General features: G+C 46.8%; 1 protein-coding gene across 1 annotated transcript in view; it reads left to right on the top strand.

Moving 5' to 3' along the window:
• LOC138662787 (uncharacterized) overlaps positions 1-18,162 on the top strand; it is a 57,699-nt gene extending 39,537 nt beyond the window's left edge. Inside the window, exons 3-4 of the mRNA XM_069748721.1 lie at positions 17,512-17,682; positions 17,839-18,162. Coding sequence (XP_069604822.1) covers positions 17,512-17,682; positions 17,839-18,019 — 352 coding nt within the window. The 3' untranslated portion in view covers positions 18,020-18,162. The remainder of the gene's footprint in view (positions 1-17,511; positions 17,683-17,838) is intronic.
• Positions 18,163-18,425: the final 263 nt, after the last annotated feature.

The following is an 18,425-nucleotide window of genomic DNA, read 5'->3' on the forward strand; positions in this document are numbered from 1 at the left end:
TAGTCACTGAGTACAATCCTGATCACAGGTAGCAGTGTAATCAGTATAACAGCGCAGACCTGACACTGTCTGTAGTCACTGAGCACAATCCTGATCACAGATATCAGTGTAATCAGTATAACGGTGCCGACCTGACACTGTCTGTAGTCACAGAGCACAATCCTGATCACAGGTATCAGTGTAATCAGTATAACGGCACCGACCTGACACTGTAGTCACTGAGCACAATCCTGATCACAGGTACCAGTGTCATCAGTATAACGGCGCCGACCTGACACTGTCTGTAGTCACTGAGCACAATCCTGATCACAGGTATCAATGTAATCAGTATTACGGCACTGACCTGACACTGTCTGTAGTCACTGTGCACAATCCTGATCACAGGTATCAGTGTAATCAGTATAAGGGCACCAACCTGACACTGTCTGTAGTCACTGAGCACAATCCTGATCACAGGTATCAGTGTAATCAGTATAACGGCACCGACCTGACACTGTCTGTAGTCACTGAGCACAATCCTGATCACAGGTATCAGTGTAATTAGTATAACGGCTCCGACCTGACACTGTAGTCACTGAGCACAATCCTGATCACAGGTATCAGTGTAATCAGTATAACGGTGCCGACCTTACACTGTATGTAGTCACTGAGCACAATCCTGATCACAGGTATCAGTGTAATCTGTATAACGGCACCGACCTGACACTGTCTGTAGTCACTGAGCACAATCCTGATCACAGGTATCAGTGTAATCAGTATAACGGCTCCGACCTGGCACTGCCTGTAGTCACTGAGCACAATCCTGATCATAGGTATCAGTGTAATCAGTATAACTGCAGCGACCTGGCACTGCCTGTAGTCACTGAGCACAATCCTGATCACAGGTATCAGTGTAATCAGTATAACGACACCGACCTGACACTGTAGTCACTGAGCATAATCCTGATCACAGGTATCAGTGTAATCAGTATAACGGTGCCGACCTGACACTGTATGTAGTCACTGAGCACAATCCTGATCACAGGTATCAGTGTAATCAGTATAACGGCACCGACCTGACACTGTCTGTAGACACTGAGCACAATCCTGATCACCGGTATCAGTGTAATCAGTATAACTGCAGCGACCTGGCACTGTCTGTAGTCACTGAGCACAATCCTGATCACAGGTAGCGGTGTAATCAGTATAACGGCACCGACCTGACACGGTCTGTAGTCACTGAGCACAATCCTGATCACAGGTATCAGTGTAATCAGTATAACGACACCGACCTGACACTGTAGTCACTGAGCACAATCCTGATCACAGGTATCAGTGTAATCAGTATAACGGCACCGACCTAACACGGTCTGTAGTCTCTGAGCACAATCCTGATCACAGATATCAGTGTAATCAGTATAACGGTGCCGACCTGACACTGTAGTCACTGAGCACAATCCTGATCACAGGTATCAGTGTAATCAGTATAACGGCACTGACCTGACACTGTCTGTAGTCACTGAGCACAATCCCGATCACAGGTATTAGTGTAATCAGTATAACGGCACCGACCTGACACTGTAGTCACTGAGCACAATCCTGATCACAGATATCAGTGTAATCAGTATAACGGCACCGACCTGACACTGTCTGTAGTCACTGAGTACAATCCTGATCACAGGTAGCAGTGTAATCAGTATAACAGCGCAGACCTGACACTGTCTGTAGTCACTGAGCACAATCCTGATCACAGGTATCAGTGTAATCAGTATAACGACACCGACCTGACACTGTCTGTAGTCACTGAGCACAATCCTGATCACAGGTATCAGTGTAATCAGTATAAGGGCACCAACCTGACACTGTCTGTAGTCACTGAGCACAATCCTGATCACAGGTATCAGTGTAATCAGTATAAGGGCACCAACCTGACACTGTCTGTAGTCACTGAGCACAATCCTGATCACAGGTATCAGTGTAATCAGTATAACGGCACCGACCTGACACTGTCTGTAGTCACTGAGCACAATCCTGATCACAGGTATCAGTGTAATTAGTATAACGGCTCCGACCTGACACTGTAGTCACTGAGCACAATCCTGATCACAGATATCAGTGTAATCAGTATAACGGCACCGACCTGACACTGTCTGTAGTCACTGAGTACAATCCTGATCACAGGTAGCAGTGTAATCAGTATAACAGCGCAGACCTGACACTGTCTGTAGTCACTGAGCACAATCCTGATCACAGGTATCAGTGTAATCAGTATAACGACACCGACCTGACACTGTCTGTAGTCACTGAGCACAATCCTGATCACAGGTATCAATGTAATCAGTATTACGGCACTGACCTGACACTGTCTGTAGTCACTGTGCACAATCCTGATCACAGGTATCAGTGTAATCAGTATAAGGGCACCAACCTGACACTGTCTGTAGTCACTGAGCACAATCCTGATCACAGGTATCAGTGTAATCAGTATAACGGCACCGACCTGACACTGTCTGTAGTCACTGAGCACAATCCTGATCACAGGTATCAGTGTAATTAGTATAACGGCTCCGACCTGACACTGTAGTCACTGAGCACAATCCTGATCACAGGTATCAGTGTAATCAGTATAACGGTGCCGACCTTACACTGTATGTAGTCACTGAGCACAATCCTGATCACAGGTATCAGTGTAATCTGTATAACGGCACCGACCTGACACTGTCTGTAGTCACTGAGCACAATCCTGATCACAGGTATCAGTGTAATCAGTATAACGGCTCCGACCTGGCACTGCCTGTAGTCACTGAGCACAATCCTGATCATAGGTATCAGTGTAATCAGTATAACTGCAGCGACCTGGCACTGCCTGTAGTCACTGAGCACAATCCTGATCACAGGTATCAGTGTAATCAGTATAACGACACCGACCTGACACTGTAGTCACTGAGCATAATCCTGATCACAGGTATCAGTGTAATCAGTATAACGGTGCCGACCTGACACTGTATGTAGTCACTGAGCACAATCCTGATCACAGGTATCAGTGTAATCAGTATAACGGCACCGACCTGACACTGTCTGTAGACACTGAGCACAATCCTGATCACCGGTATCAGTGTAATCAGTATAACTGCAGCGACCTGGCACTGTCTGTAGTCACTGAGCACAATCCTGATCACAGGTAGCGGTGTAATCAGTATAACGGCACCGACCTGACACGGTCTGTAGTCACTGAGCACAATCCTGATCACAGGTATCAGTGTAATCAGTATAACGACACCGACCTGACACTGTAGTCACTGAGCACAATCCTGATCACAGGTATCAGTGTAATCAGTATAACGGCACCGACCTAACACGGTCTGTAGTCTCTGAGCACAATCCTGATCACAGATATCAGTGTAATCAGTATAACGGTGCCGACCTGACACTGTAGTCACTGAGCACAATCCTGATCACAGGTATCAGTGTAATCAGTATAACGGCACTGACCTGACACTGTCTGTAGTCACTGAGCACAATCCCGATCACAGGTATCAGTGTAATCAGTATAACGGCACCGACCTGACACTGTAGTCACTGAGCACAATCCTGATCACAGATATCAGTGTAATCAGTATAACGGCACCGACCTGACACTGTCTGTAGTCACTGAGTACAATCCTGATCACAGGTAGCAGTGTAATCAGTATAACAGCGCAGACCTGACACTGTCTGTAGTCACTGAGCACAATCCTGATCACAGGTATCAGTGTAATCAGTATAACGACACCGACCTGACACTCTCTGTAGTCACTGAGCACAATCCCGATCACAGGTATCAGTGTAATCAGTATAACGGCACCGACCTGACACTGTCTGTAGTCACTGAGTACAATCCTGATCACAGGTAGCAGTGTAATCAGTATAACAGCGCAGACCTGACACTGTCTGTAGTCACTGAGCACAATCCTGATCACCAGGTATCAGTGTAAGCAGTATAACGGCACCGACCTGACACTGTCTGTAGTCACTGAGCACAATCCTGATCACAGGTATCAGTGTAATCAGTATAACGACACCGACCTGACACTCTCTGTAGTCACTGAGCACAATCCTGATCACAGGTATCATTGTAATCAGTATAACGGCACTGATCTGACACTGTAGTCCCTGAGCACAATCCTGATCACAGGTATCAGTGTAATCAGTATAACGGCACCGACCTGACACTGTTTGCAGTCACTGAGTACAATCCTGATCACAGGTAGCAGTGTAATCAGTATAACAGCGCAGACCTGACACTGTCTGTAGTCACTGAGCACAATCCTGATCACAGATATCAGTGTAATCAGTATAACGGTGCCGACCTGACACTGTCTGTAGTCACAGAGCACAATCCTGATCACAGGTATCAGTGTAATCAGTATAACGGTGCCGACCTTACACTGTATGTAGTCACTGAGCACAATCCTGATCACAGGTATCAGTGTAATCTGTATAACGGCACCGACCTGACACTGTCTGTAGTCACTGAGCACAATCCTGATCACAGGTATCAGTGTAATCAGTATAATGGCACCGACCTGACACTGTAGTCACTGAGCACAATCCTGATCACAGGTACCAGTGTCATCAGTATAACGGCGCCGACCTGACACTGTCTGTAGTCACTGAGCACAATCCTGATCACAGGTATCAATGTAATCAGTATTACGGCACTGACCTGACACTGTCTGTAGTCACTGAGCACAATCCTGATCACAGGTATCAGTGTAATCAGTATAACGGCACCGACCTGACACTGTCTGTAGTCACTGAGCACAATCCTGATCACAGGTATCAGTGTAATCAGTATAACGGCACCGACCTGACACTGTCTGTAGTCACTGAGCACAATCCTGATCACAGGTATCAGTGTAATCAGTATAACGGCTCCGACCTGACACTGTAGTCACTGAGCACAATCCTGATCACAGGTATCAGTGTAATCAGTATAACGGTGCCGACCTTACACTGTATGTAGTCACTGAGCACAATCCTGATCACAGGTATCAGTGTAATCAGTATAACTGCAGCGACCTGGCACTGCCTGTAGTCACTGAGCACAATCCTGATCATAGGTATCAGTGTAATCAGTATAACTGCAGCGACCTGGCACTGCCTGTAGTCACTGAGCACAATCCTGATCACAGGTATCAGTGTAGTCAGTATAACGACACCGACCTGACACTGTAGTCACTGAGCATAATCCTGATCACAGGTATCAGTGTAATCAGTATAACGGTGCCGACCTGACACTGTCTGTAGTCACTGAGCACAATCCTGATCACAGGTATCAGTGTAATCAGTATAACGGCACCGACCTGACACTGTCTGTAGTCACTGAGCACAATCCTGATCACCGGTATCAGTGTAATCAGTATAACGGTGCCGACCTTACACTGTATGTAGTCACTGAGCACAATCCTGATCACCGGTATCAGTGTAATCAGTATAACTGCAGCGACCTGGCACTGTCTGTAGTCACTGAGCACAATCCTGATCACAGGTAGCAGTGTAATCAGTATAACGGCACCGACCTGACACGGTCTGTAGTCACTGAGCACAATCCTGATCACAGGTATCAGTGTAATCAGTATAACGACACCGACCTGACACTGTAGTCACTGAGCACAATCCTGATCACAGGTATCAGTGTAATCAGTATAACGGCACCGACCTAACACGGTCTGTAGTCTCTGAGCACAATCCTGATCACAGATATCAGTGTAATCAGTATAACGGTGCCGACCTAACACTGTAGTCACTGAGCACAATCCTGATCACAGGTATCAGTGTAATCAGTATAACGGCACTGACCTGACACTGTCTGTAGTCACTGAGCACAATCCTGATCACAGGTATCAGTGTAATCAGTATAACGGCACCGACCTGACACGGTCTGTAGTCACTGAGCACAATCCTGATCACAGGTATCAGTGTAATCAGTATAACGACACCGACCTGACACTGTCTGTAGTCACTGAGCACAATCCTGATCACAGGTATCAGTGTAATCAGTATAACGGCACCGACCTGACACTGTCTGTAGTCAATGAGCACAATCCTGATCACAGGTATCAGTGTAATCAGTATAACGGCACCGACCTGACACTGTCTGTAGTCACTGAGCACAATTCTGATCACAGGTATCAGTGTAATCAGTATAACGGCTCCGACCTGACACTGTAGTCACTGAGCACAATCCTGATCACAGGTATCAGTGTAATCAGTATAACGGTGCCGACCTTACACTGTCTGTAGTCACTGAGCATAATCGTGATCACAGGTATCAGTGTAATCAGTATAACGGCACCGACCTGACACTGTCTGTAGTCACTGAGCACAATCCTGATCACAGGTATCAGTGTAATCAGTATAACGGCACCGACCTGACACTGTCTGTAGTCACTGAGCACAATCCTGATCACAGGTATCAGTGTAATCAGTATAACTGCCCCAACCTGACACTGTCTGTAGTCACTGAGCACAATCCTGATCACAGGTATCAGTGTAATCAGTTTAACGGCCCCGACCTGACACTGCCTGTAGTCACTGAGCACAATCCTGATCACAGGTATCAGTGTAATCAGTATAACGGCCCCGACCTGACACTGTCTGTAGTCACTGAGCACAATCCTGATCACAGGTATCGGTGTAATCAGTATAATGGCGCCAACCTGACACTGTAGTCACTGAGCACAATCCTGATCACATGTATCAGTGTAATCAGTATAACAGCACCGACCTGACACTGTCTGTAGTCACTGAGCATAATCCAGATCACAGGTATCAGTGTAATCAGTATAACGGCGCCGACCTGACACAGTCTGTAGTCACTGAGCACAATCCTGATCACCAGGTATCAGTGTAAGCAGTATAACGGCACCGACCTGACACTGTCTGTAGTCACTGAGCACAATCCTGATCACAGGTATCAGTGTAATCAGTATAACGACACCGACCTGACACTCTCTGTAGTCACTGAGCACAATCCTGATCACAGGTATCATTGTAATCAGTATAACGGCACTGATCTGACACTGTAGTCCCTGAGCACAATCCTGATCACAGGTATCAGTGTAATCAGTATAACGGCACCGACCTGACACTGTTTGCAGTCACTGAGCACAATCCTGATCACAGGTATCAGTGTAATCAGTATAATAGCACCGACCTGGCACTGTCTGTAGTCACTGAGCACAATCCTGATCACAGGTATCAGTGTAATCAGTATAACGGCACCGACCTGACACTGTAGTCACTGAGCACAATCCTGATCACAGATATCAGTGTAATCAGTATAACGGCACCGACCTGACACTGTCTGTAGTCACTGAGTACAATCCTGATCACAGGTAGCAGTGTAATCAGTATAACAGCGCAGACCTGACACTGTCTGTAGTCACTGAGCACAATCCTGATCACAGATATCAGTGTAATCAGTATAACGGTGCCGACCTGACACTGTCTGTAGTCACAGAGCACAATCCTGATCACAGGTATCAGTGTAATCAGTATAACGGCACCGACCTGACACTGTAGTCACTGAGCACAATCCTGATCACAGGTACCAGTGTCATCAGTATAACGGCGCCGACCTGACACTGTCTGTAGTCACTGAGCACAATCCTGATCACAGGTATCAATGTAATCAGTATTACGGCACTGACCTGACACTGTCTGTAGTCACTGTGCACAATCCTGATCACAGGTATCAGTGTAATCAGTATAAGGGCACCAACCTGACACTGTCTGTAGTCACTGAGCACAATCCTGATCACAGGTATCAGTGTAATCAGTATAACGGCACCGACCTGACACTGTCTGTAGTCACTGAGCACAATCCTGATCACAGGTATCAGTGTAATTAGTATAACGGCTCCGACCTGACACTGTAGTCACTGAGCACAATCCTGATCACAGGTATCAGTGTAATCAGTATAACGGTGCCGACCTTACACTGTATGTAGTCACTGAGCACAATCCTGATCACAGGTATCAGTGTAATCTGTATAACGGCACCGACCTGACACTGTCTGTAGTCACTGAGCACAATCCTGATCACAGGTATCAGTGTAATCAGTATAACGGCTCCGACCTGGCACTGCCTGTAGTCACTGAGCACAATCCTGATCATAGGTATCAGTGTAATCAGTATAACTGCAGCGACCTGGCACTGCCTGTAGTCACTGAGCACAATCCTGATCACAGGTATCAGTGTAATCAGTATAACGACACCGACCTGACACTGTAGTCACTGAGCATAATCCTGATCACAGGTATCAGTGTAATCAGTATAACGGTGCCGACCTGACACTGTATGTAGTCACTGAGCACAATCCTGATCACAGGTATCAGTGTAATCAGTATAACGGCACCGACCTGACACTGTCTGTAGACACTGAGCACAATCCTGATCACCGGTATCAGTGTAATCAGTATAACTGCAGCGACCTGGCACTGTCTGTAGTCACTGAGCACAATCCTGATCACAGGTAGCGGTGTAATCAGTATAACGGCACCGACCTGACACGGTCTGTAGTCACTGAGCACAATCCTGATCACAGGTATCAGTGTAATCAGTATAACGACACCGACCTGACACTGTAGTCACTGAGCACAATCCTGATCACAGGTATCAGTGTAATCAGTATAACGGCACCGACCTAACACGGTCTGTAGTCTCTGAGCACAATCCTGATCACAGATATCAGTGTAATCAGTATAACGGTGCCGACCTGACACTGTAGTCACTGAGCACAATCCTGATCACAGGTATCAGTGTAATCAGTATAACGGCACTGACCTGACACTGTCTGTAGTCACTGAGCACAATCCCGATCACAGGTATCAGTGTAATCAGTATAACGGCACCGACCTGACACTGTAGTCACTGAGCACAATCCTGATCACAGATATCAGTGTAATCAGTATAACGGCACCGACCTGACACTGTCTGTAGTCACTGAGTACAATCCTGATCACAGGTAGCAGTGTAATCAGTATAACAGCGCAGACCTGACACTGTCTGTAGTCACTGAGCACAATCCTGATCACAGGTATCAGTGTAATCAGTATAACGACACCGACCTGACACTGTCTGTAGTCACTGAGCACAATCCTGATCACAGGTATCAGTGTAATCAGTATAAGGGCACCAACCTGACACTGTCTGTAGTCACTGAGCACAATCCTGATCACAGGTATCAGTGTAATCAGTATAAGGGCACCAACCTGACACTGTCTGTAGTCACTGAGCACAATCCTGATCACAGGTATCAGTGTAATCAGTATAACGGCACCGACCTGACACTGTCTGTAGTCACTGAGCACAATCCTGATCACAGGTATCAGTGTAATTAGTATAACGGCTCCGACCTGACACTGTAGTCACTGAGCACAATCCTGATCACAGATATCAGTGTAATCAGTATAACGGCACCGACCTGACACTGTCTGTAGTCACTGAGTACAATCCTGATCACAGGTAGCAGTGTAATCAGTATAACAGCGCAGACCTGACACTGTCTGTAGTCACTGAGCACAATCCTGATCACAGGTATCAGTGTAATCAGTATAACGACACCGACCTGACACTGTCTGTAGTCACTGAGCACAATCCTGATCACAGGTATCAATGTAATCAGTATTACGGCACTGACCTGACACTGTCTGTAGTCACTGTGCACAATCCTGATCACAGGTATCAGTGTAATCAGTATAAGGGCACCAACCTGACACTGTCTGTAGTCACTGAGCACAATCCTGATCACAGGTATCAGTGTAATCAGTATAACGGCACCGACCTGACACTGTCTGTAGTCACTGAGCACAATCCTGATCACAGGTATCAGTGTAATTAGTATAACGGCTCCGACCTGACACTGTAGTCACTGAGCACAATCCTGATCACAGGTATCAGTGTAATCAGTATAACGGTGCCGACCTTACACTGTATGTAGTCACTGAGCACAATCCTGATCACAGGTATCAGTGTAATCTGTATAACGGCACCGACCTGACACTGTCTGTAGTCACTGAGCACAATCCTGATCACAGGTATCAGTGTAATCAGTATAACGGCTCCGACCTGGCACTGCCTGTAGTCACTGAGCACAATCCTGATCATAGGTATCAGTGTAATCAGTATAACTGCAGCGACCTGGCACTGCCTGTAGTCACTGAGCACAATCCTGATCACAGGTATCAGTGTAATCAGTATAACGACACCGACCTGACACTGTAGTCACTGAGCATAATCCTGATCACAGGTATCAGTGTAATCAGTATAACGGTGCCGACCTGACACTGTATGTAGTCACTGAGCACAATCCTGATCACAGGTATCAGTGTAATCAGTATAACGGCACCGACCTGACACTGTCTGTAGACACTGAGCACAATCCTGATCACCGGTATCAGTGTAATCAGTATAACTGCAGCGACCTGGCACTGTCTGTAGTCACTGAGCACAATCCTGATCACAGGTAGCGGTGTAATCAGTATAACGGCACCGACCTGACACGGTCTGTAGTCACTGAGCACAATCCTGATCACAGGTATCAGTGTAATCAGTATAACGACACCGACCTGACACTGTAGTCACTGAGCACAATCCTGATCACAGGTATCAGTGTAATCAGTATAACGGCACCGACCTAACACGGTCTGTAGTCTCTGAGCACAATCCTGATCACAGATATCAGTGTAATCAGTATAACGGTGCCGACCTGACACTGTAGTCACTGAGCACAATCCTGATCACAGGTATCAGTGTAATCAGTATAACGGCACTGACCTGACACTGTCTGTAGTCACTGAGCACAATCCCGATCACAGGTATCAGTGTAATCAGTATAACGGCACCGACCTGACACTGTAGTCACTGAGCACAATCCTGATCACAGATATCAGTGTAATCAGTATAACGGCACCGACCTGACACTGTCTGTAGTCACTGAGTACAATCCTGATCACAGGTAGCAGTGTAATCAGTATAACAGCGCAGACCTGACACTGTCTGTAGTCACTGAGCACAATCCTGATCACAGGTATCAGTGTAATCAGTATAACGACACCGACCTGACACTGTCTGTAGTCACTGAGCACAATCCTGATCACAGGTATCAGTGTAATCAGTATAACGACACCGACCTGACACTCTCTGTAGTCACTGAGCACAATCCCGATCACAGGTATCAGTGTAATCAGTATAACGGCACCGACCTGACACTGTCTGTAGTCACTGAGTACAATCCTGATCACAGGTAGCAGTGTAATCAGTATAACAGCGCAGACCTGACACTGTCTGTAGTCACTGAGCACAATCCTGATCACCAGGTATCAGTGTAAGCAGTATAACGGCACCGACCTGACACTGTCTGTAGTCACTGAGCACAATCCTGATCACAGGTATCAGTGTAATCAGTATAACGACACCGACCTGACACTCTCTGTAGTCACTGAGCACAATCCTGATCACAGGTATCATTGTAATCAGTATAACGGCACTGATCTGACACTGTAGTCCCTGAGCACAATCCTGATCACAGGTATCAGTGTAATCAGTATAACGGCACCGACCTGACACTGTTTGCAGTCACTGAGCACAATCCTGATCACAGGTATCAGTGTAATCAGTATAATGGCACCGACCTGGCACTGTCTGTAGTCACTGAGCACAATCCTGATCACAGGTATCAGTGTAATCAGTATAACGGCACCGACCTGACACTGTAGTCACTGAGCACAATCCTGATCACAGATATCAGTGTAATCAGTATAACGGCACCGACCTGACACTGTCTGTAGTCACTGAGTACAATCCTGATCACAGGTAGCAGTGTAATCAGTATAACAGCGCAGACCTGACACTGTCTGTAGTCACTGAGCACAATCCTGATCACAGATATCAGTGTAATCAGTATAACGGTGCCGACCTGACACTGTCTGTAGTCACTGAGCACAATCCTGATCACAGGTATCAGTGTAATCAGTATAACGGCACTGACCTGACACTGTCTGTAGTCACTGAGCACAATCCCGATCACAGGTATCAGTGTAATCAGTATAACGGCACCGACCTGACACTGTAGTCACTGAGCACAATCCTGATCACAGATATCAGTGTAATCAGTATAACGGCACCGACCTGACACTGTCTGTAGTCACTGAGTACAATCCTGATCACAGGTAGCAGTGTAATCAGTATAACAGCGCAGACCTGACACTGTCTGTAGTCACTGAGCACAATCCTGATCACAGGTATCAGTGTAATCAGTATAACGACACCGACCTGACACTGTCTGTAGTCACTGAGCACAATCCTGATCACAGGTATCAGTGTAATCAGTATAACGACACCGACCTGACACTCTCTGTAGTCACTGAGCACAATCCCGATCACAGGTATCAGTGTAATCAGTATAACGGCACCGACCTGACACTGTAGTCACTGAGCACAATCCTGATCACAGATATCAGTGTAATCAGTATAACGGCACCGACCTGACACTGTCTGTAGTCACTGAGTACAATCCTGATCACAGGTAGCAGTGTAATCAGTATAACAGCGCAGACCTGACACTGTCTGTAGTCACTGAGCACAATCCTGATCACCAGGTATCAGTGTAAGCAGTATAACGGCACCGACCTGACACTGTCTGTAGTCACTGAGCACAATCCTGATCACAGGTATCAGTGTAATCAGTATAACGACACCGACCTGACACTCTCTGTAGTCACTGAGCACAATCCTGATCACAGGTATCATTGTAATCAGTATAACGGCACTGATCTGACACTGTAGTCCCTGAGCACAATCCTGATCACAGGTATCAGTGTAATCAGTATAACGGCACCGACCTGACACTGTTTGCAGTCACTGAGCACAATCCTGATCACAGGTATCAGTGTAATCAGTATAATGGCACCGACCTGGCACTGTCTGTAGTCACTGAGCACAATCCTGATCACAGGTATCAGTGTAATCAGTATAACGGCACCGACCTGACACTGTAGTCACTGAGCACAATCCTGATCACAGATATCAGTGTAATCAGTATAACGGCACCGACCTGACACTGTCTGTAGTCACTGAGTACAATCCTGATCACAGGTAGCAGTGTAATCAGTATAACAGCGCAGACCTGACACTGTCTGTAGTCACTGAGCACAATCCTGATCACAGATATCAGTGTAATCAGTATAACGGTGCCGACCTGACACTGTCTGTAGTCACAGAGCACAATCCTGATCACAGGTATCAGTGTAATCAGTATAACGGTGCCGACCTTACACTGTATGTAGTCACTGAGCACAATCCTGATCACAGGTATCAGTGTAATCTGTATAACGGCACCGACCTGACACTGTCTGTAGTCACTGAGCACAATCCTGATCACAGGTATCAGTGTAATCAGTATAACGGCACCGACCTGACACTGTAGTCACTGAGCACAATCCTGATCACAGGTACCAGTGTCATCAGTATAACGGCGCCGACCTGACACTGTCTGTAGTCACTGAGCACACTCCTGATCACAGGTATCAATGTAATCAGTATTACGGCACTGACCTGACACTGTCTGTAGTCACTGTGCACAATCCTGATCACAGGTATCAGTGTAATCAGTATAAGGGCACCGACCTGACACTGTCTGTAGTCACTGAGCACAATCCTGATCACAGGTATCAGTGTAATCAGTATAACGGCACCGACCTGACACTGTTTGTAGTCACTGAGCACAATCCTGATCACAGGTATCAGTGTAATTAGTATAACGGCTCCGACCTGACACTGTAGTCACTGAGCACAATCCTGATCACAGGTATCAGTGTAATCAGTATAACGGTGCCGACCTTACACTGTATGTAGTCACTGAGCACAATCCTGATCACAGGTATCAGTGTAATCTGTATAACGGCACCGACCTGACACTGTCTGTAGTCACTGAGCACAATCCTGATCACAGGTATCAGTGTAATCAGTATAACGGCTCCGACCTGGCACTGCCTGTAGTCACTGAGCACAATCCTGATCATAGGTATCAGTGTAATCAGTATAACTGCAGCGACCTGGCACTGCCTGTAGTCACTGAGCACAATCGTGATCACAGGTATCAGTGTAATCAGTATAACGACACCGACCTGACACTGTAGTCACTGAGCATAATCCTGATCACAGGTATCAGTGTAATCAGTATAACGGTGCCGACCTGACACTGTATGTAGTCACTGAGCACAATCCAGATCACAGGTATCAGTGTAATCAGTATAACGGCACCGACCTGACACTGTCTGTAGACACTGAGCACAATCCTGATCACCGGTATCAGTGTAATCAGTATAACTGCAGCGACCTGGCACTGTCTGTAGTCACTGAGCACAATCCTGATCACAGGTAGCGGTGTAATCAGTATAACGGCACCGACCTGACACGGTCTGTAGTCACTGAGCACAATCCTGATTACAGGTATCAGTGTAATCAGTATAACGACACCGACCTGACACTGTAGTCACTGAGCACAATCCTGATCACAGGTATCAGTGTAATCAGTATAACGGCACCGACCTAACACGGTCTGTAGTTTCTGAGCACAATCCTGATCACAGATATCAGTGTAATCAGTATAACGGTGCCGACCTGACACTGTAGTCACTGAGCACAATCCTGATCACAGGTATCAGTGTAATCAGTATAACGGCACTGACCTGGCACTGTCTGTAGTCACTGAGCACAATCCCGATCACAAGTATCAGTGTAATCAGTATAACGGCACCGACCTGACACGGTCTGTAGTCACTGAGCACAATCCTGATCACAGGTATCAGTGTAATCAGTATAACGACACCGACCTGACACTGTCTGTAGTCACTGAGCACAATCCTGATCACAGGTATCAGTGTAATCAGTATAACGGCACCGACCTGACACTGTCTGTAGTCACTGAGCACAATCCTGATCACAGGTATTAGTGTAGTCAGTATAACGGTGCCGACCTGACACTGTAGTCTCTGAGAACAATCCTGCTGACAGGTTCCCTTTAAGACTTAAAAAATCGCTCAGAAAACCAAACAGAAAGACAGCCTTCTCCAGGAAAGTGAAGACACCGAGTAAATTGTCCATACAGGATGTGGGTTCGCCCACTCAGGTTACAGTCCAGTTCTTAAGGCCATAGAACAGACCAACACACAGTAGATCCACATGTCTCCAGACATAGACACTGAATGAGACACTTGGTCTCCATTTTATCTGCCCAACCTCCCTCCACCCCCCCCCCCCTTCGGCATGTGGATATGTGAACAGTCATTCCCACCCGTCAACAAAGACTATTGTTTGTAGGAACCTGAATGTGAAGTTGAGTTGATGTTTGTTGTGACTTATTGTCTATGATCTCTATGGACAGGGATGCAGGGTCATGGAACAATAGATGTTTGTTAATATGTTGATTACACATTGTACCAGACCAGCCAGTTTGTTCACTTGCAAAACAGATAATGAAAACTATGCAGATTGAATAAATAGTAAAACAATGCGAACTAAACTCATCCCACCTGCCCACTGACCTGTGGATGATGACCTGAGCCAAAGATGTGGCTATAAAAAGGGATTTCTAGTCTTCTGCAAGGATATAGAAAAACAATCAGAGACTCTTTACAGAACCACATCCAGGAACAGTCAACAGGACAGCGGCCAGGACCTCATGTCTCATCACTAGGGACACAGATTTGTCAGTTTTACAGGATGTCACCTTAGGAAACCACGGCCTCGGCAGGAAGAATACAGATCTGCTCCTTTGAGCATCGTGGAACCCATGGAGACATTCGGAGAAGCCAGTCACGTGTCACCTGGCGACATGAGTAAATTTGTGGAAGCCAGGTTGGGACCATCCAGTCACCTGGCTCCATGGATGTATTTGGGAAAACCAGGTTGTGACCCTTTGGTCAACTGGCCGTGTATCTGAATGGACTGTCATCTTCCTACGCTTGTTGTTACCTCCTCCCTGTGCATGCCACAGGTGGGGTAGTCGACCCTGGAAGATGAAGCCTCCAGTCACCTGGCCTTGTACCTGAATGGACTGTCATCTTCCTACGCTTGTCGTTACCTCCTCTCTGTGTGCGTGCCACAGGTGGGGTAGTCGGCCCTGGATGCTCTGAAGTAACAGGTGTCATTATCCCAGCGAGTCAGCGGATGGGTGAGACTCTGTAATGTTCACCATCTTGGGTACTGTACTTGGACTGTTCTATGTGTTATCTGCCTGTTTTGTGGTTCAATAAAGTATTGCCACACTGGGTTTCCCTGACCCTATGTTGTCTGAGTAGTATTACGCCCACAGGGAAAGTAGAGCGGCAGTTTGGTGGGATGATCCTCGGTCCATGCGGTTTCGGCTAGCGGACATGAGCACTCACTGACCCCCGTGTCTCCACAGAGAGTCTCCAGGAGACCCTGTTATATCATGGTGTTACCAGGGTCCACAGATGAGGATGATGGCACCAGACACAACCATCTTCCCACCACTACTCCTATCATCCACACTCCTGCATTCCCCTCATTCACACGTTTACTCAAACCGTTTCTATCCACTCACTATTGTTTTACTAAGGCTGGTTTCACATTTGCGTTTTTTGGCGCTGCGTTTGAGCGCCAAAAAAGCATGCGTTTTTTTTCCTATATTTAACATTAAAAACGCATGCGTTTTTTTGTATGCGTTTTGCCGTGTTTGACGACGCATGCGTCGTTTCTCTGCTTGTGTTTGGTTGCAGAAATGCAATATGTAGTAATTTCTAGTGGCGTTTTTTTGCGGCAAAAAAACCTATTGCTGTCTATGTAAACGCATGCGTTTATAGCACATGCGTTTGGATGCGCTTTTAAACGCATGCGTTTCCATAGAAAAAAACAAGTTTACACACTGATAAGCCACCCCCCACCATCAAGGTGATAAAGGGATCCAAACCCTAATCCTAACCCCCCACCATCAAGGTGATAAAGTGATCATAACCCCAGGGATCCAAACCCTAATCCTAACCCTAACCCTAGGGATCCAAACCCTAACCCTAACCCTAGGGATCCAAACCCTAATCCTAACCCTAACCTTAGGGATCCAAACCTTAATCTTAACCCTAACCCTAGGGATCCAAACCCTAATCCTAACCCTAACCCTAGCTATTTCTAGTGGGTTTTCTAGTTGATTTTGATGATTGGCAGCTGTCACACACTTCTCATCATGCGTTTCAAAAACGCAAACGCAGGAAAAAAAACGCATGTAAACGCGTCAAAACGCCGCATTTTTTACCGCATACGAAAACGCGTGCGTCTAAAAAACGCAGCGTTTGCATGCGTTTACATGCGTTTTTTCACCGTTTTTTTCACCACCTGCGTTTGCGTTTTTAACGCTGCGTTTTTAAACGTAAATGTGAAACCAGCCTAAGTCCTGACTTGTTCTGAACACGTTACCACCACGATGGCGGGATGGCGATAGCGCCAGTCACCATGTATGTATTCCACAGGCAGAGGAACGTGGCTGACATCAGCGAGGAACACAATCAGCTGTTCCACGATGTCGCTCTGCTGACGCTGGAAAACCAACAGATGCAGGAAACCAGCCAAAGACTGACGGAGGAGAATCAAAACCTGACGGAGGAGAATCAAAACCTGCTGCGGACGATCGCACAGCTGAGGTGATATATGGGAAGGGCAAGAATAACATGCAGAGTGTTGCACCGCTGATAGCGGGTATATTGTGCAGAGCATTGCACCACTGATAGCGGATATAATATGCAGAGCGTTACTGCTGTTGGCAGGTCTAATATGATGATGGTATGATCTTGTTCCAGTGAGAGGCAGACCCCCGCGTATCATGATGATGTGCTGCAACTGAGGAGTCGAGTATCCGATCTTAAGAATGAGAATCAGACACTGAAACATAAGTACGAAACTCTGACAGTGCAGGAGCACCACCGCCACATCTACAGCCCGGCCAGAAAGCAAGCTAACACCCAGTGTGTTGTATCATAGCCCTGACGAGCAATCTCCCCGAGCCCCTGAGGACTGTCATCACCCTGAACCTCCTCAACCAGCCCCTGAGCAGTCAGCTTACTCCACTCCTGAGTAGCATCCTCAACCCACCCCTGATTAGTGTCCTCAACCAGCAGGCTGATCTCCTCTGTTCACTCCTGAGCAGTGTTCTCATCCCACCTATGACTGGTGTCCTCACTCTGCCCAAGCAACATCCTTACTCCACCTGTTAGAAGCATCCTCTCTCTGACTGATCATCATCCTCACCCCATCAATGAGAAGAGTCCTTACTCTGCCCGAGCATTGTCTTCACTCCATCCATGAGACGTGTCCTCATTCTGCCCGAATAGTGTCCTCCTACCAATGAGAAGTGTTCTCACTCTGCCCGAGTAGTATCCTCCTCCTA

This window comes from Ranitomeya imitator, chromosome 2, assembly GCF_032444005.1.
Source record: "Ranitomeya imitator isolate aRanImi1 chromosome 2, aRanImi1.pri, whole genome shotgun sequence".
Lineage (NCBI taxonomy): Eukaryota > Metazoa > Chordata > Amphibia > Anura > Dendrobatidae > Ranitomeya > Ranitomeya imitator.